The sequence below is a fragment of the Nelusetta ayraudi genome, unplaced genomic scaffold (assembly GCF_046127955.1).
Source record: "Nelusetta ayraudi isolate G7.1 ecotype Tasmania unplaced genomic scaffold, CSIRO-AGI_Nayr_v1 ptg000042l, whole genome shotgun sequence".
Taxonomy (NCBI): Eukaryota; Metazoa; Chordata; class Actinopteri; order Tetraodontiformes; family Monacanthidae; genus Nelusetta; species Nelusetta ayraudi.
In genome coordinates, this window is record NW_027466092.1 from 1,792,117 (window position 1) to 1,813,347 (window position 21,231).

The following is a 21,231-nucleotide window of genomic DNA, read 5'->3' on the forward strand; positions in this document are numbered from 1 at the left end:
ACCAGGCGGTCGCGGCTCAGTTGGTTCCATTAGTTGTTCAATCAGGGTCGTGTCGTTTCTCAGAAACCCGGTGATGTCGCTCTGCACACTTAGTTTTATAAGAACGTCCCTCCTCGTCAAGGAAAGATCAGACTTAGCCCTCTGTTTGCTGCCTTCTGCTGCTACCGGTCCTTTCACATGTTTAAGAAGCAGAAACAAGGTGGTGTGGTCACTGACAAGAGAGACAGAGGAGTCGGAGCCTTTTGAGAATTCACACATTTTGAATTTTAATTCATTAAACTGTGTTTTCGTACAGTTTGGAGTTTTTATTTATTTAACCTGAGTGGTTCGCTCGCAGTTTGGACAGATTTCATTTATTCATCTCAGATTTTGGTTAATGTGGAACCGCTATAGGCCAATTTCCTGTAGCAAATTTTCCCAAACTGGAGACTTGTGTTGTGATTGTGTTACGATTGTGGGTCGGACTCTCCTGTTTAGGCTGATGATGTCACAGCATAAGTGGAGAGAAGCTGGAGGAGTAACAAAATCCCAGTGACCAGGGTCAAGGGCTCGTGGGAGAGTTTAGGCGATCCGTTGTTAAGTCAGAGAGAGAGAGAGAGAGAGAGAGAGAGAGAGAGAGAGAGAGAGAGAGAGAGAGAGAGAGAGAGAGAGAGCTGAATCAGAGATGGTGAGGTGATTACAGTCATGACACTGGGGGTTGGATTATAGTGGATTACATGCAGCGTGCACGCGCACACACTCACACACACACACACACACACACACAAACACGCTCGCATGCACTCAATGACTTTATCACTCACTCACACACTTTTAACTTTTCTCTCCCAGCTGAACTCTGTGTGAGGTTAGTGCCCCCCCCAACACACACACACACACACACACACACACACACACACACAGACAGAACAGACAGTCTGTACCGACGGATTAGGATGAATTATGTCAAAAAATATAATAAAAGTGTGTTTGTCTGCGTTTCCTCTCGTTGACTCCGCCCCCTGCAGGTGGTAGGCCAGGCTGCCATCATGGCTGTTTCCAGGGAGCGTCCTCCTCCCCTCCTCCTGCTCGTCCTCCTCTTGCTGCTGCTCTGCTCCCCGCTGCCCCTGCTGGCCAGGCCGCTCCTGCTCCACCCGTCCGTCAACGTGGCGGTGGTGTTCAGCGGCTCCACCTACCAGACGGAGGTCAGGGGTCGCCTGAGCGGGGAGAACTTTGTGGATCTGCCGGTGGTGGTGAGCCCAGTGACGGTGCTGGTCAACGACACAAACCCTCGAGACCTGCTCACACACCTGTGTGACACCATGGCGACGGAGAAGCTGCACGGCGTTGTGTTTGAGGACGACGTGGGCTCAGGCGCTGGAGCTCAGGTGGGAAAATAGTTTGAATTTGAATATATTTGATACATTTTTAATATATATTTTCTAATATTACATTTGAATTTTCTATTATTTTTATTTAGATGTATTAATGTCATTTTTTTTTTTTAATGATTATAACTAAATGTGCTCCACAGTCACAACATTTGGTCTCCCATTGTCACGTTCTACAAAACAACTGAAGCTTAAGTCAGAGATGTGATGAAGTCATATCACATGATGCCACACAGTGTGCAACATGCTTGCGTTAAGCAAAGCCAACGCAGCGGTCCTGAGGTCAAATGTTGTTTCCATTAACCTCCTGGTTAACTCCAGTTAACCTTTGTATCCAGACCAGGATCACTGGAGCTCCTGCTGGCGTTGGTGTTCCATCAACCTGGGAGGCAAAAACTAGTTGTCATGCCTCTTTTATAACATACCAGTTGTTGTCAGTGCTGCAGCAACAACACACTGTGTTGACAGTTTGAACGTGAAAATTAAAGAAAGAAAAGAAAACAATTGCTGCACAAAAAGTTCTTCCAACTTACTGACTTTGCTCTCGTTTGATGTCTATTTGCAGACTATTTATTTATTTATTTAATTCAAGGTTCAAATTTTGCAAAATCTCTTCTTAATTTCGGGAGCCTCTCTGAAGAAAAAGCGATTTCCAGCAGGATGAAGGCTGGTTGTGACTCTGCTGACTCCGTCTGCTCTGTGCTCAGGTGGCAGAAGTGGCTCAGATCCTGGACTTTCTTTCCACCCAGACGTCTCTGCCCATCGTGGGCATCAGCGGCGGCTCGGCGGTCGTCATCCCGTACAAGGTAGTGTCCGCTGCCGCCGCCGTGCACACCACCACCTCACTATCACTCAGCCGCTGCTGCTGCTGCTGCTGCTGCTGCTGCTGCCGCTGCTGCTGCTGCTTCCTGGTCCAGACTCGGGAGTCTTTCCTTTGAGCCCGACAGGCGTTTGTTGCACACAGCTTAGTGAGCAATTAAGGTTGCAGCAACAACAAAATGCAGCAGGAAGATAAAAAAAAAACAACAACCTGTAGTTTAAAACCCTGTTGGCAGCGCCATCCGCTACTCAAAGCCTCCTTAGTCAGAAGTTCTCCACTCCTGGCGTCATTCAGCTTAAAACAACTTAAGTAGGTCAGAGCGCTGAAACCTCCTTTGCCAGGCAACCGGCTGCATGCAGATGTAAAATGTCTTTTTTTTTGTGGACACAAGGGAAAACACGGACATGTAAATAATCAGCGACGACTGCAGCCACCGACCTTCATCGGCGGGCGTGGCTGGATCCGGGGGGGGGGGGTTTGGGGGAGGTGATGATACCAGACGGATGGTTAATCTGCACTTTTTTCCCCCCTCCTCCCTCCCTGATTGCTTGCCCCCCCCCCCTCCTCCCCCCTCCAGGCTCTTCCCTTTCCTTCCTATCCACCTTAATTGCCCGACTTCCATCATCAACACCTCGTATTTATAGCAGCAGCGGCGGCGGCGGCTCTCGCTTTGCAAACGAACGACACTCGCTCACTCTCTTACTCACATTTTCCCGGCACGCGAGCGCACACACCACGCACGAGCCAGACGAGATGTTGTTCCCGCCACAACAGTCGTGTGCAGACGGTGCGTGTGAGGGGTGGAGGTGGAGGGGTGGGGATGGTGGGGGGAGCGCAGCCTCTCCGTTGGCTCCTCAACCCACCGCCTGTTAATCAAAAGGCATCTTCACGTGGAGGAGCTGCGGCGTGATTGATCAGCTCTGCTGATGTTGATGATGATGCTGATGATGATGAATGATGGAGGAAGATGACGACGGTGATGGTGAAGCTCAGCTGACAGCAGCCTGAAGGATCTTCTCACTCCCTTCATCTCACATGATATTTCTGTTTTCCCCCAATTTTCTTCTTCCGTCCCGTGTTTACTCCTCTCTGTCAACTCCTCCCTCCCCTCCTCTCCTCTCCTCACCCTCCATCCTTACCTCGGTATATTTTTTAATATTTTCCTTTCACCCTGTTGTGTGCCGGCTGGGTCCATTAGTGCGGTGGCCTGAAGCGGGAGGCCGGTGCTCCTCTCAGCTCCTGGATGTCTGGACCCCATTAAAAGATTTAATTAGACCCTTCAGGAGGTGGCGGCCCCCACAGCTTTCATCACCGACCCCAGAAAATTCAAACCATTTACACTTCATCTCCATCTTTTCTTCTTTTCCCCCTTGACTCCACCCCCCCCCCCCCACCAACCCCCACTGGCTTTGCTTGAAATTGCATAGAAGGTGTTTATCGTGACCTCCACAGGAGCTCTTTAAAACCCGTCTGAGCTCCTTCTTCCACTTCATAGAGTGATATGGAATATTATACATATTATGCATTATTCTGCAAAAATTGCTTTATTAATGTTATAATAACAACAATCTCATAATAACGTCTCCCTCTGGCCAGCAAACCCCCAGGAAGTAAGAAAAGTCCTATAAGTGTGTGCTGAAAACCCTGTCTGATGTCACAAAGGGCACCGCACGGCCCCTCCCCCAGCTGCCCAGAGTTAGTGACCACAACCCCCCCTGTCAGGTGTTTCGGCTCCTCCCCTTCCTTGTTTCTGCCCACCTCCCAAACATGTTGCAGTACAAACCAAGCCACAGTTTTGACGGCAGGCTGCAAACAGACGGCTAAATATGCTGCTCATCTATTTTTTTTTATGACAAACCCTGTCGAGAAGCCCAGGATGACCTTCAGGGGTTGTGTCAAGGTCACCAATAATCTCTTTTTTATTTTCAATTAGATCATCGCTGGTGTTTCTCTTCTGACAGTTTGTCTCGTCGTGATGGAAGATATTTTCTTCCCGCTGCTCTGACAGTTGAGCTGCTTCCCTGCCTCCAACCCACCCCGAGCTCTGCCTGCTGAAGGCCTCATTCAGTCGTCCTCGCTCCACTAGGAGCTTTTTTACAGCAGGAAAGGAAGCTTAAAAAAAAGCGTGTCAGCGGCGGCGTCTGGTACAATGGGACAGGTGGACGACTGTCACTACACCAACGCCTCACACCATTAAAGAGCTCAATAGTGCCTGATTATCAATGGCTCTATGAAGATGAATATCTTTGATGGCAGTGTTATTTTTTTTTTTTTTTTTCTTTTTTAAAGAGGTGCCTATTTCTGGTTCCTGCCTCGGTGATCTCTGCACAGCGAGCAACAAGGAAGGAGTCAGCGGGACAAAGACGGTTGACAGAGAAGAAGCAGATCTTTTGTCAGACGCACATCAAGCAAAGAGGAAATGAGAGCGAGCGAGAGAGCAGGAAGAACAACTCTGGGAGGAGAGAGGAAAAGAAAAAAGTGTAAATACTCTTCAATAGTCGCCGCCAGGCTGCCGAGTCTCGGGGAAGCCGTCAATCAGAGGCCCAGCGTCAGTTTTCCTCAGCCGGCTGAGCGTCTCCATCGCTGCAGTGTGCCGCCTGATCAGTAGAGGGTGCTGCACCCAGATGTTGAGCCCAGGGGAGGGAAGAAGGAAGGGAGTGAGTGAGTGGAGGAGTTGGGGAGGAAGCAGAGAGGAAGAAACCACAACAGGAAGTAAATAACAGACTGATTAAAGCCAACTCAGTTTAACTGAGAAAATGACTTTTAAACTGATGGATTCAAGACACGACAAGACAAGGAAATTGTTGTCAAGGTGGATCTTGTTCTGAAGTCTTAAATATCTTTTCTCTCTGGTCATTTTTTTAAAGAATGACATTGTGACTTCTATATTTGTCTTGATGATTTTTGTTTCATCACACAAACAAACAAACAAACAAACATTGATGATGATGAGCGATCAGGGGCTGCCGACGGCGATAAAGCCCGGAACAAACACAGAGGAGCGCCGGTTGTGTGTTTGTGTGTGTGTCCGTGTGTGTGCATGTATGTGGACTGTAAACAGGAAGCCGAGTGCCTTGTAAACGGGAACATGATGGACTTTTCAGAAGTTGAGCTCCAGTGTCAGTGAGCAGGTGACGAGCCAGACGTCCCTGATTGGCCCCTGTGTGTGTGTGTGTGTGTGTGTGTGTGTGTGTGTGTGTGTCTGTATCTGGACTGACCTCTTTTCTGTGTTGGTTTTTTCCTCTTGTGAGTCTTTTTCACGGCCTGCTGCCCCTCCAACGAGGAACAGAAACAGGTCACGATTGGTGGGAGTGGTCTGCTGGGCCCACGCCCACTGCCAGGCGATGGCTTAGCATACCACCGCATGGCCCACTGCCTGGCGAGGCTCAATAATTTCACGGGGCCGAGTGGTGGATCGTTGTTGTGTGACGCTGTTTGAAAGTCATTCCAGGAAACAGCGATCAGGTTTCTGAACGGTTGACAAGTGATTCGCTTAGTATCAGTGATGAGGTCATAAAGGGCTCGGTGAGACACCACACAGTGCTCCATCCCTCTGTTGTCACACAACAAAGGGGAATAATTTTATTTAAAGGTCCACTTCACAAAAAAAAATCCTCTGTTATTTTTACATAATTTGATGTCAGTTGCTAAACGGGCTGGTTGTACCTTTGCTGACCTTCTCTTGATGTTCATCTGAGCAGCAAATACGTATTTTACTCAGTAAACCCCCCGACATGTGTTTACATTGAAAACTGGGATTAAATCTAATCTGATGTGAGCTCCTTTAAAATAAATAATGCACATGTGCATGCGAGCTCTCCCAGAATCAGCTCAGTGGCTGGAGATTAGCCCAGTGATGTTCCTTGATAATGTTCCTCAGTGATGTTCCTCGGTGATGTTCCTCAGTGATGTTCCTCATTCACATCCTCCACTGCTTGATTGATGAATAAAAATGATTAAAAACACTTTGACACACCTGCTGCAGACTTAATAAGCAGAAATGAAGGTGACAGCAACAACAAAATAATAATTATTCAGAGACTCGTGTTTTTGTAGCTTTCAAATGTGTGGTGCTGTTGTCTTGAGACCTGGAGAAGTCATAGGGATAATGAAGCTGCTCGAGTTGCTGTCTGAAAAGAAAAATAGAGCAAAGAAAATGTATTCCTGGTTGCAGAAGAAGAAAAAGCTGTGAAAAGACCAGTTTCACTACTGGAGGGATCAACATCCACCTATAGGAGGTTCTGGAACAGGGCGTTGAATATCGAACGTGATGTATGTATGATTTTTGAGGTACAGCCTATGTCTGTGTGTGTGTGTGTGTGTGTGTGTGTGTGTGTGTGTGTGTGTGTGTGTGTGTGTAAGGTGGACTCACCACCTCGGTGCAGCTGCAGTCGGACGGAGCTCCGAGGTCTCCAGTGGGAGGAGAAGGAGAGCGTGAGCATCCAGCGTGTCGGCCGTCCTGCTGTCACATTAGCATACCACCACTGAAGCCACAGAGCTAATTATGGCCGCGTGTGACAGCTGAGGAGGTAGAGAGGAAGAAGTGGAGGAAGTGAAGGAGGAGGAGGAGAAGGAGTAGAAGGAGGGTTGAGGTGAACCTTCTCCTTTCCAGAGGAGACCAGACTCTCTGGTTACCTCACCGTCTTCTGCTTCGAGGACTTGTTGGATGTTTTACAACTTCCAGCGCCGCTAGTTTGGGTGTTAATGGGCCAATCAGGTGGCGGCAGGTGGGATGCTCCTTTTTATTTATTTTTTTCTGGTTTCATGGGACAAAAAAAGCAATGAGGTTTTGATGACTCCAATGTTTCCTTGCGGCCCAGTTGGTGGCGCTCTTGAGGGCTCAGGCGCAGGCAAAGCTGCTGAAACCTGAGCGACGGTGATTGGAGCTGTAATATTCCCGTAATATTCCCAAGGGATTCCTCAGCTGGTCGGCTCCTGTCCATCTGGAAGCTGTGTGTGTGTGTGTGTGTGTGTGTGTTGCTTTGGGGGGGGGCTTCATGGGGGGACTGACGCTGGCGGATCAACGAAAGCGGCGGTGACAGCGAGTCTCCTCTGAGATTAGAGGCAACCTGAGAGGATGTGAGACCTGCTCCCACCGGGCGACTTGACAGCTAAACGCTCCTCCAGGCTCGCGGCTCGCACGCTTCCCGTGCGTTTCCCGCCAACATGTGAGCCGCCGCCTCTCATAATTACCCAGAATTCTCTCCCCTCTTAGTGTCACCGGCGGCTCAGCAGTGTGTGAGTGAAAACTGGAGAAGGAAAGCAACTCTCCTCACCGGGTCTGTGATTCTCCTCTTCCAGCTTCCACTTTCCTGCCATCCAATCAAATGGTCACAACCTGCGTAATGGGCGTGGCCTCACAGCAGCTGAAATCATTGGCCTGTTTTTTTTTTTTTTGCCCGGGGTTTGTTTCGGACCAAAATCCCGAGTTGCACAGGGGGGTTCAAACGGCACCACAGCTCTGTTACATGATCAGTGTTCCTTGAGGACCATGTGACCAGATGATCGCAAGGTCAGTGGAAAAATAAGATTTTGTAGGTCGAACCAGATTCCAAACAACAGTTAGTGCAGTCGCACAGACACACACACACACACACACATATGCACAGACGTGCTAATGTGTGCCACCGCTGAGAGACGTGTGGAGACGCTGGACCCTCCTCCTCCTCCTCCTCCTCCTGGCTGACAGAAGGAGAGCAGCTGCATCGAGCTGTGAGTGGGAGGAGCCACTGGAGACGGTGACGAGAACATGGCGCCATTAACCAGCGCCGTCCTAGAAATATTTGCGCTGGTTTTCCCCTCTCACACATCACCGTCACTCCCAGCTCCCAGTCAAACCAATTCCGACCACCACTGCCACCTTGCAGGCGACCATCATCATCATCATCATCATCATCATCATCATCATCATCATCATCGTCGTCATTGTCGTTGTTGTCTCCTGCTGCTGCGTCTTTGCTCACGTGTTGCCACCTTCATCAGTTTGTCCCAGTGGGGAACCCTCTATGCCTAAAAAAATAGGAGTATTAAATGACATACATACAAACATACAAACATAATTAGCATTTTAAAAATGCAGGCCAAGCTGTGTGTCTAAGGTTCAGAGTGAGTAAAAAAAAAAAAAAAGATTTTAAGCCTTCTTGAAGGCCTAATGCAGAAGTGGTGAGGGACTGAGAGAGGGCAGTGAAACAGTGGAAGACTGCTATTACCAGTGAGCTTGTGTGCTGTTGGTGTCCAGTCGTGGCAGGTCAACATTTGAATGAATGGACCGGGCCAAAGTTAACGCAGCGGGTCCAGACCGTGAGAAGCTGAATGGGAAGACAAAGTAACAGTACGACGAAAAATTTTGAGGAGTTGAAAGACTCGATCCACACGAACATTACGAGTGGTCAGCGCACGTTAACTGGTTGCAAAACTTTGAGCAGCCATACATTTATAAGTATGATATACGTGTGAGTTCCGACACACTTAAAGGATCACAGCTTTTTCACAGATTGATCACTGGTTGATCAATCTGTGAACTGTTACTATAAGTACTGTATTAGTTGGTTTTGCAACTAAAAGAAATTGTAAAAATCTTCCTTTTTCACCTGTGAAGAGCCAGAGTTTCATTCAGTCATTCTGCGTTTTATTCGTATAAAAGGGGAAATATGACAAAATCCCAACATAATAGCAATAATAGTGCATGGTAGGTCTTGGCACAAATTCAACTGATTATTCATTTGTACATGTGGGTCAGTTGACAGCTGATGAATGTCCTTGGTGCTTGATGCTGGTTGACCGTTCATGCTAGCCTACCTAAGAACGTGCTAATCCTTTGATGAAGTCAACGCTATGTAAAACACGTCCTTCCTTCCTGCTCAAGTCACACTAGTTATTTCCACACTGTATTTATAACTAGCCTGTTTGTAACCACAAGCATTGTTTTCAATTAAGTGCTTTCAATTCATCTTATTACCCCCCCCCTCCCACCACCACTACTGTGATCATTTACCGCATTTTCGGACAGCCAGTAGCCAGGAGCAACTTTTCTTTTCTTACTGGGAAGTTGGCAGCAACACTGGTTTTCTTATCTCTCCTCTCAGGCTGAAGGGTCCTCCTTCCTACAGATGGGGGCGTCGCTGGAGCAGCAAGTCCTCTGCATGTTCAAGGTACAAAATGTATTTTTAGCTTTGGAAAAAACGCAAACAAAATCAAACCACACATGTAGAATAGTGGGAACTCTGGGTTGTCATAGCAAATGTTGCCACCTGGGATCTCTCAGGCTGAGTAACACCATGTCCTGATGAGCGGGAATCCCTGTGGCGTTATTGTCTTAGAGTAACACAATCTGTGTGGTGGATTGTGCAAATTCCCACGAGGGTCGAGGCCTGACGTTGACGTTTTGGGAAGTGGAGTGACAATCTGGGTTAAACCTCTGATAATCCAGTGAGGAAATGTGCCACGCTGATGAAATTTTTTCTGTATGTATGTGACACAGTTGCATCTCCAGCCGCTTCCTGCAGGAGACAGTCTGGCCGAAGACCAACTGTGGAACCAAGGCCTTGTCAGTTTTTTGTGTTGAAGCAGCATCATCTTGAATCTCTTTTCTCTGTCCCTCTGCTCCAGCTGATGGAGGAGTACGACTGGGGAGAGTTTGCGGTCATCACCAGCCTGCTGCCGGGATACAACACCTTTGTAGATATAGTGGAATCCTACACAGACACCTCCTACTTCCTGTGGAACCTCCAGGACATCATGACTCTGGAGATGTCAGTCGGGGCCAGTGATGTGAAAACCAAACGCCTGCTGCAGCAGGTATGACACCAATCTGGGCTTTGTGTCTTGTTTCCTTGTGCCAACTCTCTTGGGGAAAGTTCGGAGATGTGAAGTCAAGTGAGACGTCAGAAAACACAGGTTATTCTTTCGATCGTTTGCAGTACGCTCTCTGACCATAAGGTGTCACTTGTCTTACATACGGAGTCTTTAAACTAGCTGCCAGAACTCTGTTACCATGTTGTGTTTCCAAGGGGACGACTATCAGTGATGCACACTCCTCTGACACTTGAGACATTTTGTTAAGTTTTATTCATTCAAAGTCTGTTAAATTAAACTAAACTACGTATTTTAGCTTTAGTTGTGAGTTAGAGGCAGGTTCGTCATTGATAGTTGCCCACTTGGCAACACAACATGGTAACGGAAGGCGACTCTCTTGATTTAGGGTGATATCCAGCATAGTATTTTGCTAGCGTTAACATTCATTCAGACGTTAAAAAAGGAGTCATGCTAAATGCTGTCTAGCATTAAAGGCACTTTAATATGATAGTTTTGTTAAGCTATTGTGATGCCATAAAACAATAAATTATTAATAATACTTTTTTTTTTTTTACTGCACTTTGATTGTCGTACTTTCATGAAGACGCCCCAAAACACGTGTCCAGACCTCCATTCTAACGGAGAGGCAGCTGTTTCCCGCCTGCAGATAGACTCCCAGGTGCTGCTGGCCTACTGCTCCTACGAGGAGGCTCAGTTCCTGTTCCGCCTGGCGGCCGAGGTGGGCCTGCTGGGCCCGGGCTACATCTGGATCCTGCCCAGTCTGGCCGTGGGCAACCCCAACAGCGCCCCACCAGACTCCTTCCCCGTGGGCGTCATCGGCGTCATCACCGAACAGTGGCGGAAGAGCCTGCGCCAGCGGGTGAGGGAGGGCGTGGCCATCGTGGCCAAGGGCGCCGAGAGCTTCAAGAAGCAGCACGGCTTCGTCCCAGAGGGTCACGGCGACTGCAGCAAGCCGGCCAAACACGCCGACAACAACACCATGTTCAGGTGAGGAAGTCTGGGCGCGCAAGTTTTCCTCTCGCCGCGCTTGTTGATGCCACTGGGCTTAAAAATTTCACTTTCCTTATTTTTTGCATGCAATTCGAATTTTCTGAACCTTTTTTCGTCTGTTTTGAAACACAAATTATAAACTGTATTAATTGTGCACAACGACGTCTGTCATTAAACACACTTTAAACCTTTGAAGTGAACTAGTGTGATATCATGAAACAAACCCAATATTTTCCAATATTTTTGTTGTTTAAGTGTATTTTTATTTTGTGCACCTGTCAAGTCGCCCAAATACGTGACTGGTACACCTCCTTCCTAACTGACTCTGCTCTCTGCTGTGGCTCTTCGCCCCCTGCTGCTCTGCAGGCACATGCTGAATGTGACGTGGGAGAGGAAAGACCTGTCCTTCAACAACCAGGGCTTCCTCTCCAACCCTTCCATGGTCATCGTGGCCCTGGACCGGGAGAGACTCTGGGACAAGGTACTTCAAGAAGTCACGGAATCCTGGCTCTGTTTTTATGTGACATTCAAATGTATTGTTTTTATTACACATGTTCAGGTGCAGATTAATGGAATGTAGTTTTAGCATTTAACCTCATATGCAATAAGTAGTCGTGCAAATTCACATGTACAGAGAATATGGACATATGGGGGATCAGCTAGTTTTGGCTAACTCGGATATTGAAAATAGTATCTGCATGCGTCTTGGGATCTCTGACTCACAACTCACAGTGTTTGGAAAGCTATATTGAACACACCCTAGTGGCATCGTGAAACCAACCAACAGAATAATTTTAACAAACAAGCCCTAGTAACGTGACGGTCCCGTCACCTTCAGCTCAGCTGTGTCTGAACCGGCTCTGGCTGGTTGCACTCTGGCTTTCAGCTCGTCCATCCACAACATTTCCATTCCCCACTTCCCCCCCTCTGGGATGAAGCACAGCCCCAATTTGGAAACCTCTGACCTACAAACATCATCTGGCTGGAGACAGAAAACTCATCCAAGTTGCTGTAGAAGCATCAAAACATATTTGGGATGAAGAGAGCAGTTTGGGAAAACTGATCTGAGCTGATCTGTCCACCACCGCTGCCGCAATGATGATGTCACCTGCAGCCACAGGTGAGGTGGTGGTGACGTGCAGGTGGAGTTTTTTTTAAATCGATACAATAATGTGTGTGTGTGATTCCTGTTGAAGCTACATCTGTCTCCAGCATCTGCAAGCGCGCGCGCACACGCACGCACACACACACACACACACACACACACCTCACAGCCTGAGGTCGTATCAAAAAAAGTGCGACTAACCAGCGGCCTGGATGTAATCTCACGGCTACAGTTGAACTCATTTATTTCTCCCCTGGAAAGACCAACCTACTTTATCAATGTCAACTCCTCACTTTGTGTGTGTGTGTGTGTGTGTGTGTGTGTCAGCAGAGTAGTGTTTGGTTTGGTTTGATGCCTGCGTGTGGACTTCAACCCTCCACAAACTCACATACAGTTTCTTCATCAACGTAATAACCTTTTGCGGATGGAAGCTGCGCTGACCGACGGTCCTCAAACTCACCACAGACACTGTTGGTCACGCTCGGGGTTCTCTGGCTTTTCGGTACAGTTCGGTATCTGTTGATGTTTCTCGATAATTTCTTGATAACTCACCATTAACATTCAGAAGAAAATCACGTCTTTCGTCTTTATTTCACTTTCAATGCCAACGTAAACCTCCACACATCACTCTGCTAACGTCTGCCGGACGCTACCACAGACGACTTGTCGGAGATTATTATTTTCCCGAGCACAAGTTGTCTGCGTTCCCACCGGAGAGGTGTGATGGGATTTGTCGGGGAAAACACATGAATAAATTTACATCTTATGTGTCTGCGCCGACGGTTCAAACCAAAAAGCAAAAGATTTGTCCTCATGTTGCACGCAGACTTGTTTCCTTCCAGCCGGTTTTGGAATGTGTTCCTCATGATTTGCGTTGCCCAAGTGTGTCAATGATGGTTAAGAAGTGACAGTTCCTGAAAGGTCATGATGAAGAACGTTTCTTCCACAAATATTCCTGGCTTGCTGATTTGTGTTGGGCCGATATTAAACTCATGATGACGCATTTACCCTGATACCGTCACAGGGCACGTTTGCGGGCACGAGCGGGGTCCTTGAAATGCAACCAATAATCAATAAGCTGGATGAAGAAGCTCTTTGAGAGGAGGAGACGGATGAGAATCCCATGATTGATCTCTACCAGTGGCTTCTCAGCCTTTTCCATCCCTCACAGATGGTTCAGAAGAAAACAACCACTGACTGTTTGTGGTGATGGGCAGAATCACGGTCACATGGTCACCCACTGGTTCTGAAGCCTAAGAGGTTGGTTTTAACAGGCAGCGGCGCCACCATCTGGATCACTTTCACTGTACTTTTGGTGGATTTACTAAAGCTTTGTTGAGGAATCTTCTAAAATTGCTTTTGAAAGTATCAGTGGCTTATTTAGTCTTAATTGTGATTTTCAATGCTCCGGGAACAAAGCGTTGCTCGATTAGGTCACCTATTATGAAGGTGATGTAATGTGTTAGTGTGGTTCTGGATGGATTCCTGAGCCGTGGTGTCATATTTAGGGTAATATGAGGTGTATTAATTTAGGGAGGACTAAATATGGCCTAGGTATGAAATGCAAGGCCCGCCACTTTAATGTAGAGCTCCTCCCCCTAGTTGACAGCCAGTAGTTTTTCGCCTTTTTTGCAACCAGCTTCGGCGGTCCCTGCTGGCCAAGCGTCAGAATGCAGTTTTTTTTGGTACTCCCTCGTTGGCCTCCATCCGACTCTCACCTTTTTATACAGTCGGTGGAAAACAAATGACCGTGGTGCAGATTGCGAGTTGCGCTGACGTGTGACGAAGGAGGCAGGAGTGGTTTAGAAGGCGAGGTCTCGTTAACACGGTCAGAGGAGGAGGAGGAGGGGTCTCACATGTCGGCTGGCTGCGCTCAGCACGGCTCATTAGCTTAGACCAATCTGACAAACGGTCCTCAGACTCACTCACAGCCGTTCAGCGCAGCACCGCCGCCGTCCACCGGATCATTTATCGTGTTGCCGTCTAACAGCGTTGGCTCAGTGTATCATGAAACACACACATCCACGCACATAGAGAGAGAGAGGGAGAGAGAGAGGGAGAGAGAGAGAGAGAGAGAGAGAGAGAGAGAGAGAGAGAGGGAACCCAAACGACACCGGCGCGCTCTGAAAATCATGTGATATCTTTTAATGTGCCAGGACAGAGGCGGCGGGCGGCACTGATCTCACGAGCTGTTCTCGTTTACGGCCGCTGACATTTCAATTTGTTTACTCGGTGGAAAGAGAGAAAAGTTAATAATTGAGTAATCAGTCAACAGAGTGAGCGCAGACTGAAGGCAAGGAAGGCGACACACTCCGGGATCGATTATTAATGTGCCGCGCCTGGTTGGCTCCCCCTCAGCGACTCGCCTCTTTTGTCTGTTTGTCATTGGAGGACTTTCAAAAAATGAATCAATTCAGCTTTTCTTTCATCCGCAAACCTTCTTCCTGCTGCTCGGTGCGATCACACACTAAGCTTCCCCTGGCTTCATTTATCACACTCCATCGCTCATCTTTTTAAGCATTTGGTCTGCGTCAGACAATAACACTGACTCAAACCTGAATCAAGTCGTACTCTCAAAGAAAAAACAAATCAATCGTGAAAGATTTCCAGACATTCCCCATTAAAAAGTGAGGTTGGTGAATTTGGGAAATATTTCAAAATTTCTATGGGGTTTCATTAAAAACAAACAAACAACCAACCACTGTCTGTCCTTGCAGCTAGCCTCTTAAACTGCCAATGCAAGCTGATGTGATTCAGCTAGCTGGAAGCTTCGGACAAATTAGATTTATTTATTTATTTATCACTACTTTTGTTTTTTACTTGATGCTGTTGATCAAATATATTTAACTCAGTAACAACATTTAAACTGTGACTGTGAAACTGGGAATTCTCTGTGAGTGTGAAGGACAAACGCACAGTTCAGGGAAATTGACTGCCCCCCCAAAAAATCTGCTACGAGATGTTTCTAACCAGTGGCAAGTTTTCTAATTTTGATTCCTCTGTTTTCCCGTCAGTCCTCTTATATTTTTATTACAAAAAAACCCCCCAAAACTTTCATCTTCCTGGAATTGTTGCAAGTTCTGCAAAAACAGGTGGTGTGTGTGGTTGTGCTGCTCCAGGTGGGCACCTACGCCCGTGGGATCCTGCAGGTGCGCTACCCGGTCTGGCCTCGCTACGGCAGCTTCCTGGAGGAGGTGTCGGACGACCGGCACCTGACGGTGGCCACGCTGGAGGAGCATCCCTTCGTCATGGTGGAGAACGTGGACCCGGGAACCGGCACCTGCGTCCGCAACACCGTGCCCTGCAGGCGGCAGTACAACCGCACAGAGACGTGAGTGGCAAAACACGCACACACCGCACTCACCACACACACCGCACTGCAGCCACACAACCTGAGACCAGTTGTGTGGAGTTGTGCTGCCAGGTGGGATGTCTTGTGTTGCCACTAGGCTGATCACCTTAAAGGTCCAGTAAAATTTGGCCCAAATTATGATTTTTATATTGATAAAAGCTTAATTTACTGCGAATAAGAACATTAATAAAAGCAAGTACTCGTGTGTGTGTGTGTGTGTGTGTGTGCGTGTGCAGCTATGCAGATGCACATGCGACCTGGGCTACCACATTAATTACTCTGTGGTTGTTGGTTCGTGGTTGTTGTTGTCAGCTGCGACGGCACATTGATCGCAGTAAGGAAGATTTATTTGTGTAGTGAGGGACATCTGTCACCGCCTCCTCCCGGCACCCGCCCCCCGCCGCCACCCTCCACCTTGCCATTTGGACGGCGCGGAAAGGAACCAGGTCAAAAAGACGGCGGCCGAGCAGATGCTTAGATTGAAATTGTTTGTCTGAATAATGTTGCGACGATGGAGAATTAAGGGGAAAATCTTTATTATCACCAAAGTTCAACAAGGTTCACGCCAACTTGGTTTGGACGCTGCCAGCAAAAGCAGATGCATCTCTGTGTCTTGTCAGATGTTTGTGGGCTGCTGGTGTTTCTCTGATAGCCAGTTCATCTTCCTCCCCCAGCTCCTCCTCCTTCTCCACTACCTCATCTTCCTCCTCCAGCTTCTCTTCCTCTTCCTGCTTCTCCTCCTCCTCCACCTCATCTTCCTCCTCCAGCTCCTGCATGTTGACCTCGGCTTCCTCCTCTTCCTCTCCCTCCTCGTCCTCATCGTCCTCTTCCTCTTCTTCCTCCTCCACCTCATCTTCCTCCTCCAGCTCCTCCACCTTGACCTAGACTCAGACACAGAACCTCTGACATCAGACCGACCTGCAGCAGCATCAGAACAGAGTTTAGTCTGGAGCTGCTGGTTCCTGGTGGCCACCTGAGAATCTCTCTCTCTCTCTCTCTGTCTCTCTCTCTGTCTCTCTCTCTCTCTCTCTCTCTCTCTCTCTCTGTCTCTCTCTGTCTCTCTCTGTCTCTCTCTCTCTCTCTCTCTCTCTCTCTCTCTCTCTGTATCTCTTTGTCTCTTGCTCTGCCTCCCTCGCCGCGCTGCACCTCCACGCTGCACTGACTTCTGGGTAGAACGAACCAAACACTGCGCACAGCGTGAGGCACAGTATCTCTGAGGATACTGTACCTCCGTGTGTGTGTGAGTGTGTGTGTGTGTGTTGCCAGTGGAGTGTGTAGGAGCTGTGACAGGTGTTCTGGCTCCTGCAGCAGTTAATGAACACGTGTTCACTGGAGACTCTTTCGGAAGCTCAGATTCTTTTTTTAATTTCTGCATTTTTTTTGGAAACTTTGTTGAAACTCGGATGTTGTTCACCTTTTCCTCCCACTGCCTTTCTCAGACGTCCTCACATGCTTGCCGAGGCCATGAACATGCACGCACACACACACACACACACACACACACACACACACACACACACACACACACACAACCCAGTTTCCCCTGAAGTTTCATTTTCTGTCCTTCCGCAGTGACTCACGCTGTTATGTTTTTTGTGATTTTTCATCGTTTCCTTTTCCTCCTCTTGTCTTCCTCTTCACCCCATTAAGCAGCGAGGCCGCGGAGGCGGAGCTCTACGGCCCTTTACCCACCTCTGATAAGTGGCCATCAGTGTCGGCTGTAGTTTGGAGATATTTTCTAGAAACTTCCAGGAAAGCGATGCGGCCGCCGCTGCCACTGACGTCGCTGACGCCGCTTCGCTTTGAACATTTCCAGCTGCTGCTTCTCTGGAACAAACAGCTTCACTCTGCCAGGCTATAAATAAAACCGGCCCCTGCTGCAGTTTTGATCACAGGATGTTCAAAAAACAAGAGTCGTATTTACTGATGCATCATCATCTCTCCTCCTGCTGCCTCTTCCTTGCAGCGCCGTCAGCCACCCAGAGTCCTACACCAAACTCTGCTGCAAGGGCTTCTGCATCGACATCCTCAAGAAACTCTCCCGCAACATCAAGTTCTCCTACGACCTCTACCTGGTGACCAACGGCAAGCACGGCAAGCTGGTGCGGGGCACGTGGAACGGCATGATCGGGGAGGTGAGACCCCGGAGAGACACACAGCTGGCTGGGTGGAGCCTCCTGGCGAGTCTCCAGCCTGTTCAGAGCGCCGCGTTTGGTGAGAGTGTTTTTGCAAAAGGAACACAAAGGAACGTAGCTCTGGGCTACGCTCTGTCCTAATTACTGTAAAGGTTTTTGGGATGGAGCTATAAAAAGCCTCGCTGAGTTTTGGGGAGCGCTGGATATGAACACGCATGTTCTTTAAACAAGGTGAGGTAATGCAAAAGAAGAAGAAGACGAGGTTCCACAAACTCCTCCAAACATCTCCAAACATCGGGAATCCAATAGAACAACATGACAATCTATAGATACATGTACGAATGCAGACACATAACTGTTGACCGATCTCATCATTAAAAGGTGAGAAGATTCGGAATTTTGGGGGGTTGCGAACGGATCCGAACAACCCTGTTTTTCTTTTGTTTTTTTTGAAGCCTCCTGCTAATCGGTTGTGTAACAGTGCATGAGGTTCAGTCCCCAGCAGCAGTAGTGTCGCCTAAGAGGAACGTCCTGGGTGACAGCAGCTCTGGGCAGTGATGAGGCCCTCAGGTGGATTCACCTGTTTTTGACTCACTCTCTAGTCACAAGTATGCCGTGTTTTTGGTTCTTCTACCATGCAGGATAATTTGGAAGCACAGTTCTGTTCTGTGTTGCTGCGTGTGTGTGTGTGTGTGTGTGTGTGTGTGTGCAGGACTCCCTTGTTCTGGGACTCTGGGGTTGTGGGTGATGTCGATGACGCTGTGTCTTCTCTCGCCGCTTGTCTCCTCCTTCCAGGTTCTCTACCGACGAGCCGACATGGCCATCGGCTCCCTCACCATCAATGAGGAGCGTTCAGAGATCATCGACTTCTCGGTGCCCTTCGTGGAGACGGGCATCAGCGTCATGGTCGCCCGCAGCAACGGCACCGTCTCGCCGTCGGCCTTCCTTGGTGAGGAAACGCAAAAACCCACAAAAGCCCCCAAAACAAGCAGCTTCTCCTGGACCCCGTTTGATTCTGATATCACCCATTATCCCGCTGCTTGATGTACAGTAGACACATTTTCCCGCCCCTCCCCCTCCGTCCTCCGCCAGGATGGCCTACTTAGACAACTTCTGTCTGCAGACGCTTGAGGAAACTTCCCATTAAGCTTTTATCCCGCCGATAACTGGAGCCCACAACCAAATCCCCTTACGTGCTGCGTGCGCGAACGCACACACCCAGGCACACACACACACACACACGCACACGCACACACACCGAAATCCCTCTTCCAAACCCCCGACAACAAAATTCAGCACAAAATCCTCGGCAGTGTCTTCCTCTCCCTGCCACACACGTCGAGCCGCTGCAGACGGAAAATCTGGTGGAAAAAAAATGTAAAAACTGACGATTCTCCTAACCTGAACCTCTGCTCCTCCTTCTTCCTGCCCCTCCCCCACCCTGCAGAGCCCTACAGCCCAGCAGTGTGGGTCATGATGTTCGTGATGTGCCTGACGGTGGTGGCCATCACCGTCTTCATTTTCGAGTACTTCAGTCCCGTCAGCTACAACCGCAGCCTGGTCAGCGCCAAGTGTGAGTTGTTTTTAAATTAGGTCATTCCTTCATTCATGTCAAGCGTGCAGTTTGCACAGGACCACCATTTCTCATGTCAGCCCTTCCTGACACTGATCGGTCGACCCTGACCATGAGGTGGAACCTTCAGCCACCTTTTTGTTTGAAGACATTTAAATACGCAAAAACATGATGATACCATTTTTGCACAAACCAGTAGTAAAATGTTCCGATAATGTCTTTGCTGAAGTTAACGGTAGGAAAGTTTTATATTGCTCATGTATACGGAGATCAACTTTGTCAGTCAATAAACTTTTATTTGCAAACTGCCAGATCAAATTCGCAACAATTTGCACAAAACCAACAGAATCCTACCAGGATGAAACCTATAGCAGACCCCACCTCTGGGGGGGGGGGCGGAGTCATCTGCTGTGACAATGACTGTGCAGTTGGGGGAGAAAAGGAAATACAAAAAAATTATACGAACAATAGCGTGAGATAGAGATAGAAGTAGATAGAAGGAGATTTGAACATCCAGCTCTGAATGTGCACCAAAACACCAAAAATAATCCAAACTGGCGATAGGTTACTGGGATCCATTTCAACAGTCGTCCCCCTTGCAGGTGAACGACCTCAGCAGGACTTTTTGGGGGTGGCGAGAACGCCAATCGATATCAGACTGTGACACCGACAGAGCCCGCCCCCTTCTGCGGGTCCGAAAAGGTCACTTTCCCGCTTTAATTAGCATTTGGCTGCACGCTAATCGAAGTGTGATTGATGGCGCTCGTAACCGCCGCCGCCATCGCCGCTGCAACGGTCAGGCCTGCGGTCGGAGGGACAGCAGGGGGAACAGGACGAAGGTGTAGAAGAGCCTCTGTTCTCTGGGTCCTCCACGCGGCAGCTGGGTGGATCAGATTCAGCCAGTGAGAACAAGGACTAGGATGTTCAGATAGGACACCTTCTAGTGACCTTCCCTGTTTGTCTCCTCCCACTCACTGCTTGACTTTTCCAGCTCCCGGCGGGCCGACGTTCACCATTGGGAAGTCGGTGTGGCTGCTGTGGGGCATCGTCTTCAACAACTCGGTGCCCATCGAGAACCCCAAGGGCACGACCAGTAAGATCATGGTGCTGGTCTGGGCCTTCTTCGCCGTCATCTTCCTGGCCTCCTACACGGCCAACCTGGCCGCCTTCATGATCCAGGAGCAGTACATCGACACCGTGTCGGGGCTGTCGGACAAGAAGGTAACACACTGGGGAGAGAGGGGCGTGGTGACCTCATCATGACAGAGCCGTTGGGAGTGGGCGGGGCTTAGGGGAGAGATTCTCGTATGGTTTAGGCTTTCCGTCTTTATGGAGCTGATGGAGCGTTTTCAGAGGCTGAAATTGGAAGATTTTGAATTTTTTTTTAAAAATCTGGAATATTTTGAAATTGTTAGTTTTCGAAACCGGAAGTTATTGAAACACCACCAAGTGCCGTTTTGTCTAAATGCTTTTTTTTTTGTTGAAAAGATGATGTCATAGCCCCGCCCTGTGAGCTGAGGCGCTTTCTCCAGGTCTTCTTCTCCAGTTTCAAGGAGAAACCTTGCAGCGCCACATCAGGCCTGGCATTGAGCAGCAGGGTTCACGGGATGTTTTCAAGGTGGATCTGCAGGAAGAAAACAGTTTCTGCGTCATCTCTGGACGCTGTTGTTGTTCTTTCCGAATCGACTGGATTGATCCGATTATGCGGCGCTGACGCTGGTCGTGGGCTTTTTTTTTACACTTTTTGAGTCGTTCCCCTTAAAGTTCAGCGCCTCCTGCTGAGGGGAAGAAAAAAAAAACTTTGCTGCAAGCGTCTCTGTCCTTTCGCTGTCGGCAGGGAACCCAGCGGCGTGAATGACCGATCAATCAGCTCCGTCTGTCGATGAGTCTCGACTCCTTCTTTCGGTCTGTCCATCACCCCTCCCCTCCCCCTGCCCCAAGCCCCACCCACCACGTCCACCACACCAGCCATTCCCATATTCATCTTCATCTCACTGTTCAAACACTGTCGCCAAATGTCAACTTGTGAAACAACAGCTAAGCTGCAGAGGGAAAAAAAAACACCTACCCA

The 21,231-nt window shown here is 48.7% G+C and overlaps 1 protein-coding gene across 1 annotated transcript in view; it reads left to right on the forward strand.

The window, feature by feature from the left end:
• Nucleotides 1-911: 911 nt before the first annotated feature.
• Nucleotides 912-21,231, forward strand: part of LOC142893242 (glutamate receptor ionotropic, NMDA 2C-like) — a 30,425-nt gene continuing 10,105 nt past the window's right edge. The window contains exons 1-11 of the mRNA XM_076033616.1: nucleotides 912-1,367; nucleotides 2,078-2,176; nucleotides 9,276-9,341; nucleotides 9,799-9,987; nucleotides 10,652-10,992; nucleotides 11,362-11,476; nucleotides 15,220-15,431; nucleotides 17,419-17,587; nucleotides 18,383-18,536; nucleotides 19,035-19,160; nucleotides 20,152-20,381. Of these exons, the coding sequence (XP_075889731.1) occupies nucleotides 1,029-1,367; nucleotides 2,078-2,176; nucleotides 9,276-9,341; nucleotides 9,799-9,987; nucleotides 10,652-10,992; nucleotides 11,362-11,476; nucleotides 15,220-15,431; nucleotides 17,419-17,587; nucleotides 18,383-18,536; nucleotides 19,035-19,160; nucleotides 20,152-20,381 (2,040 nt within the window). The 5' untranslated portion in view covers nucleotides 912-1,028. The remainder of the gene's footprint in view (nucleotides 1,368-2,077; nucleotides 2,177-9,275; nucleotides 9,342-9,798; nucleotides 9,988-10,651; nucleotides 10,993-11,361; nucleotides 11,477-15,219; nucleotides 15,432-17,418; nucleotides 17,588-18,382; nucleotides 18,537-19,034; nucleotides 19,161-20,151; nucleotides 20,382-21,231) is intronic.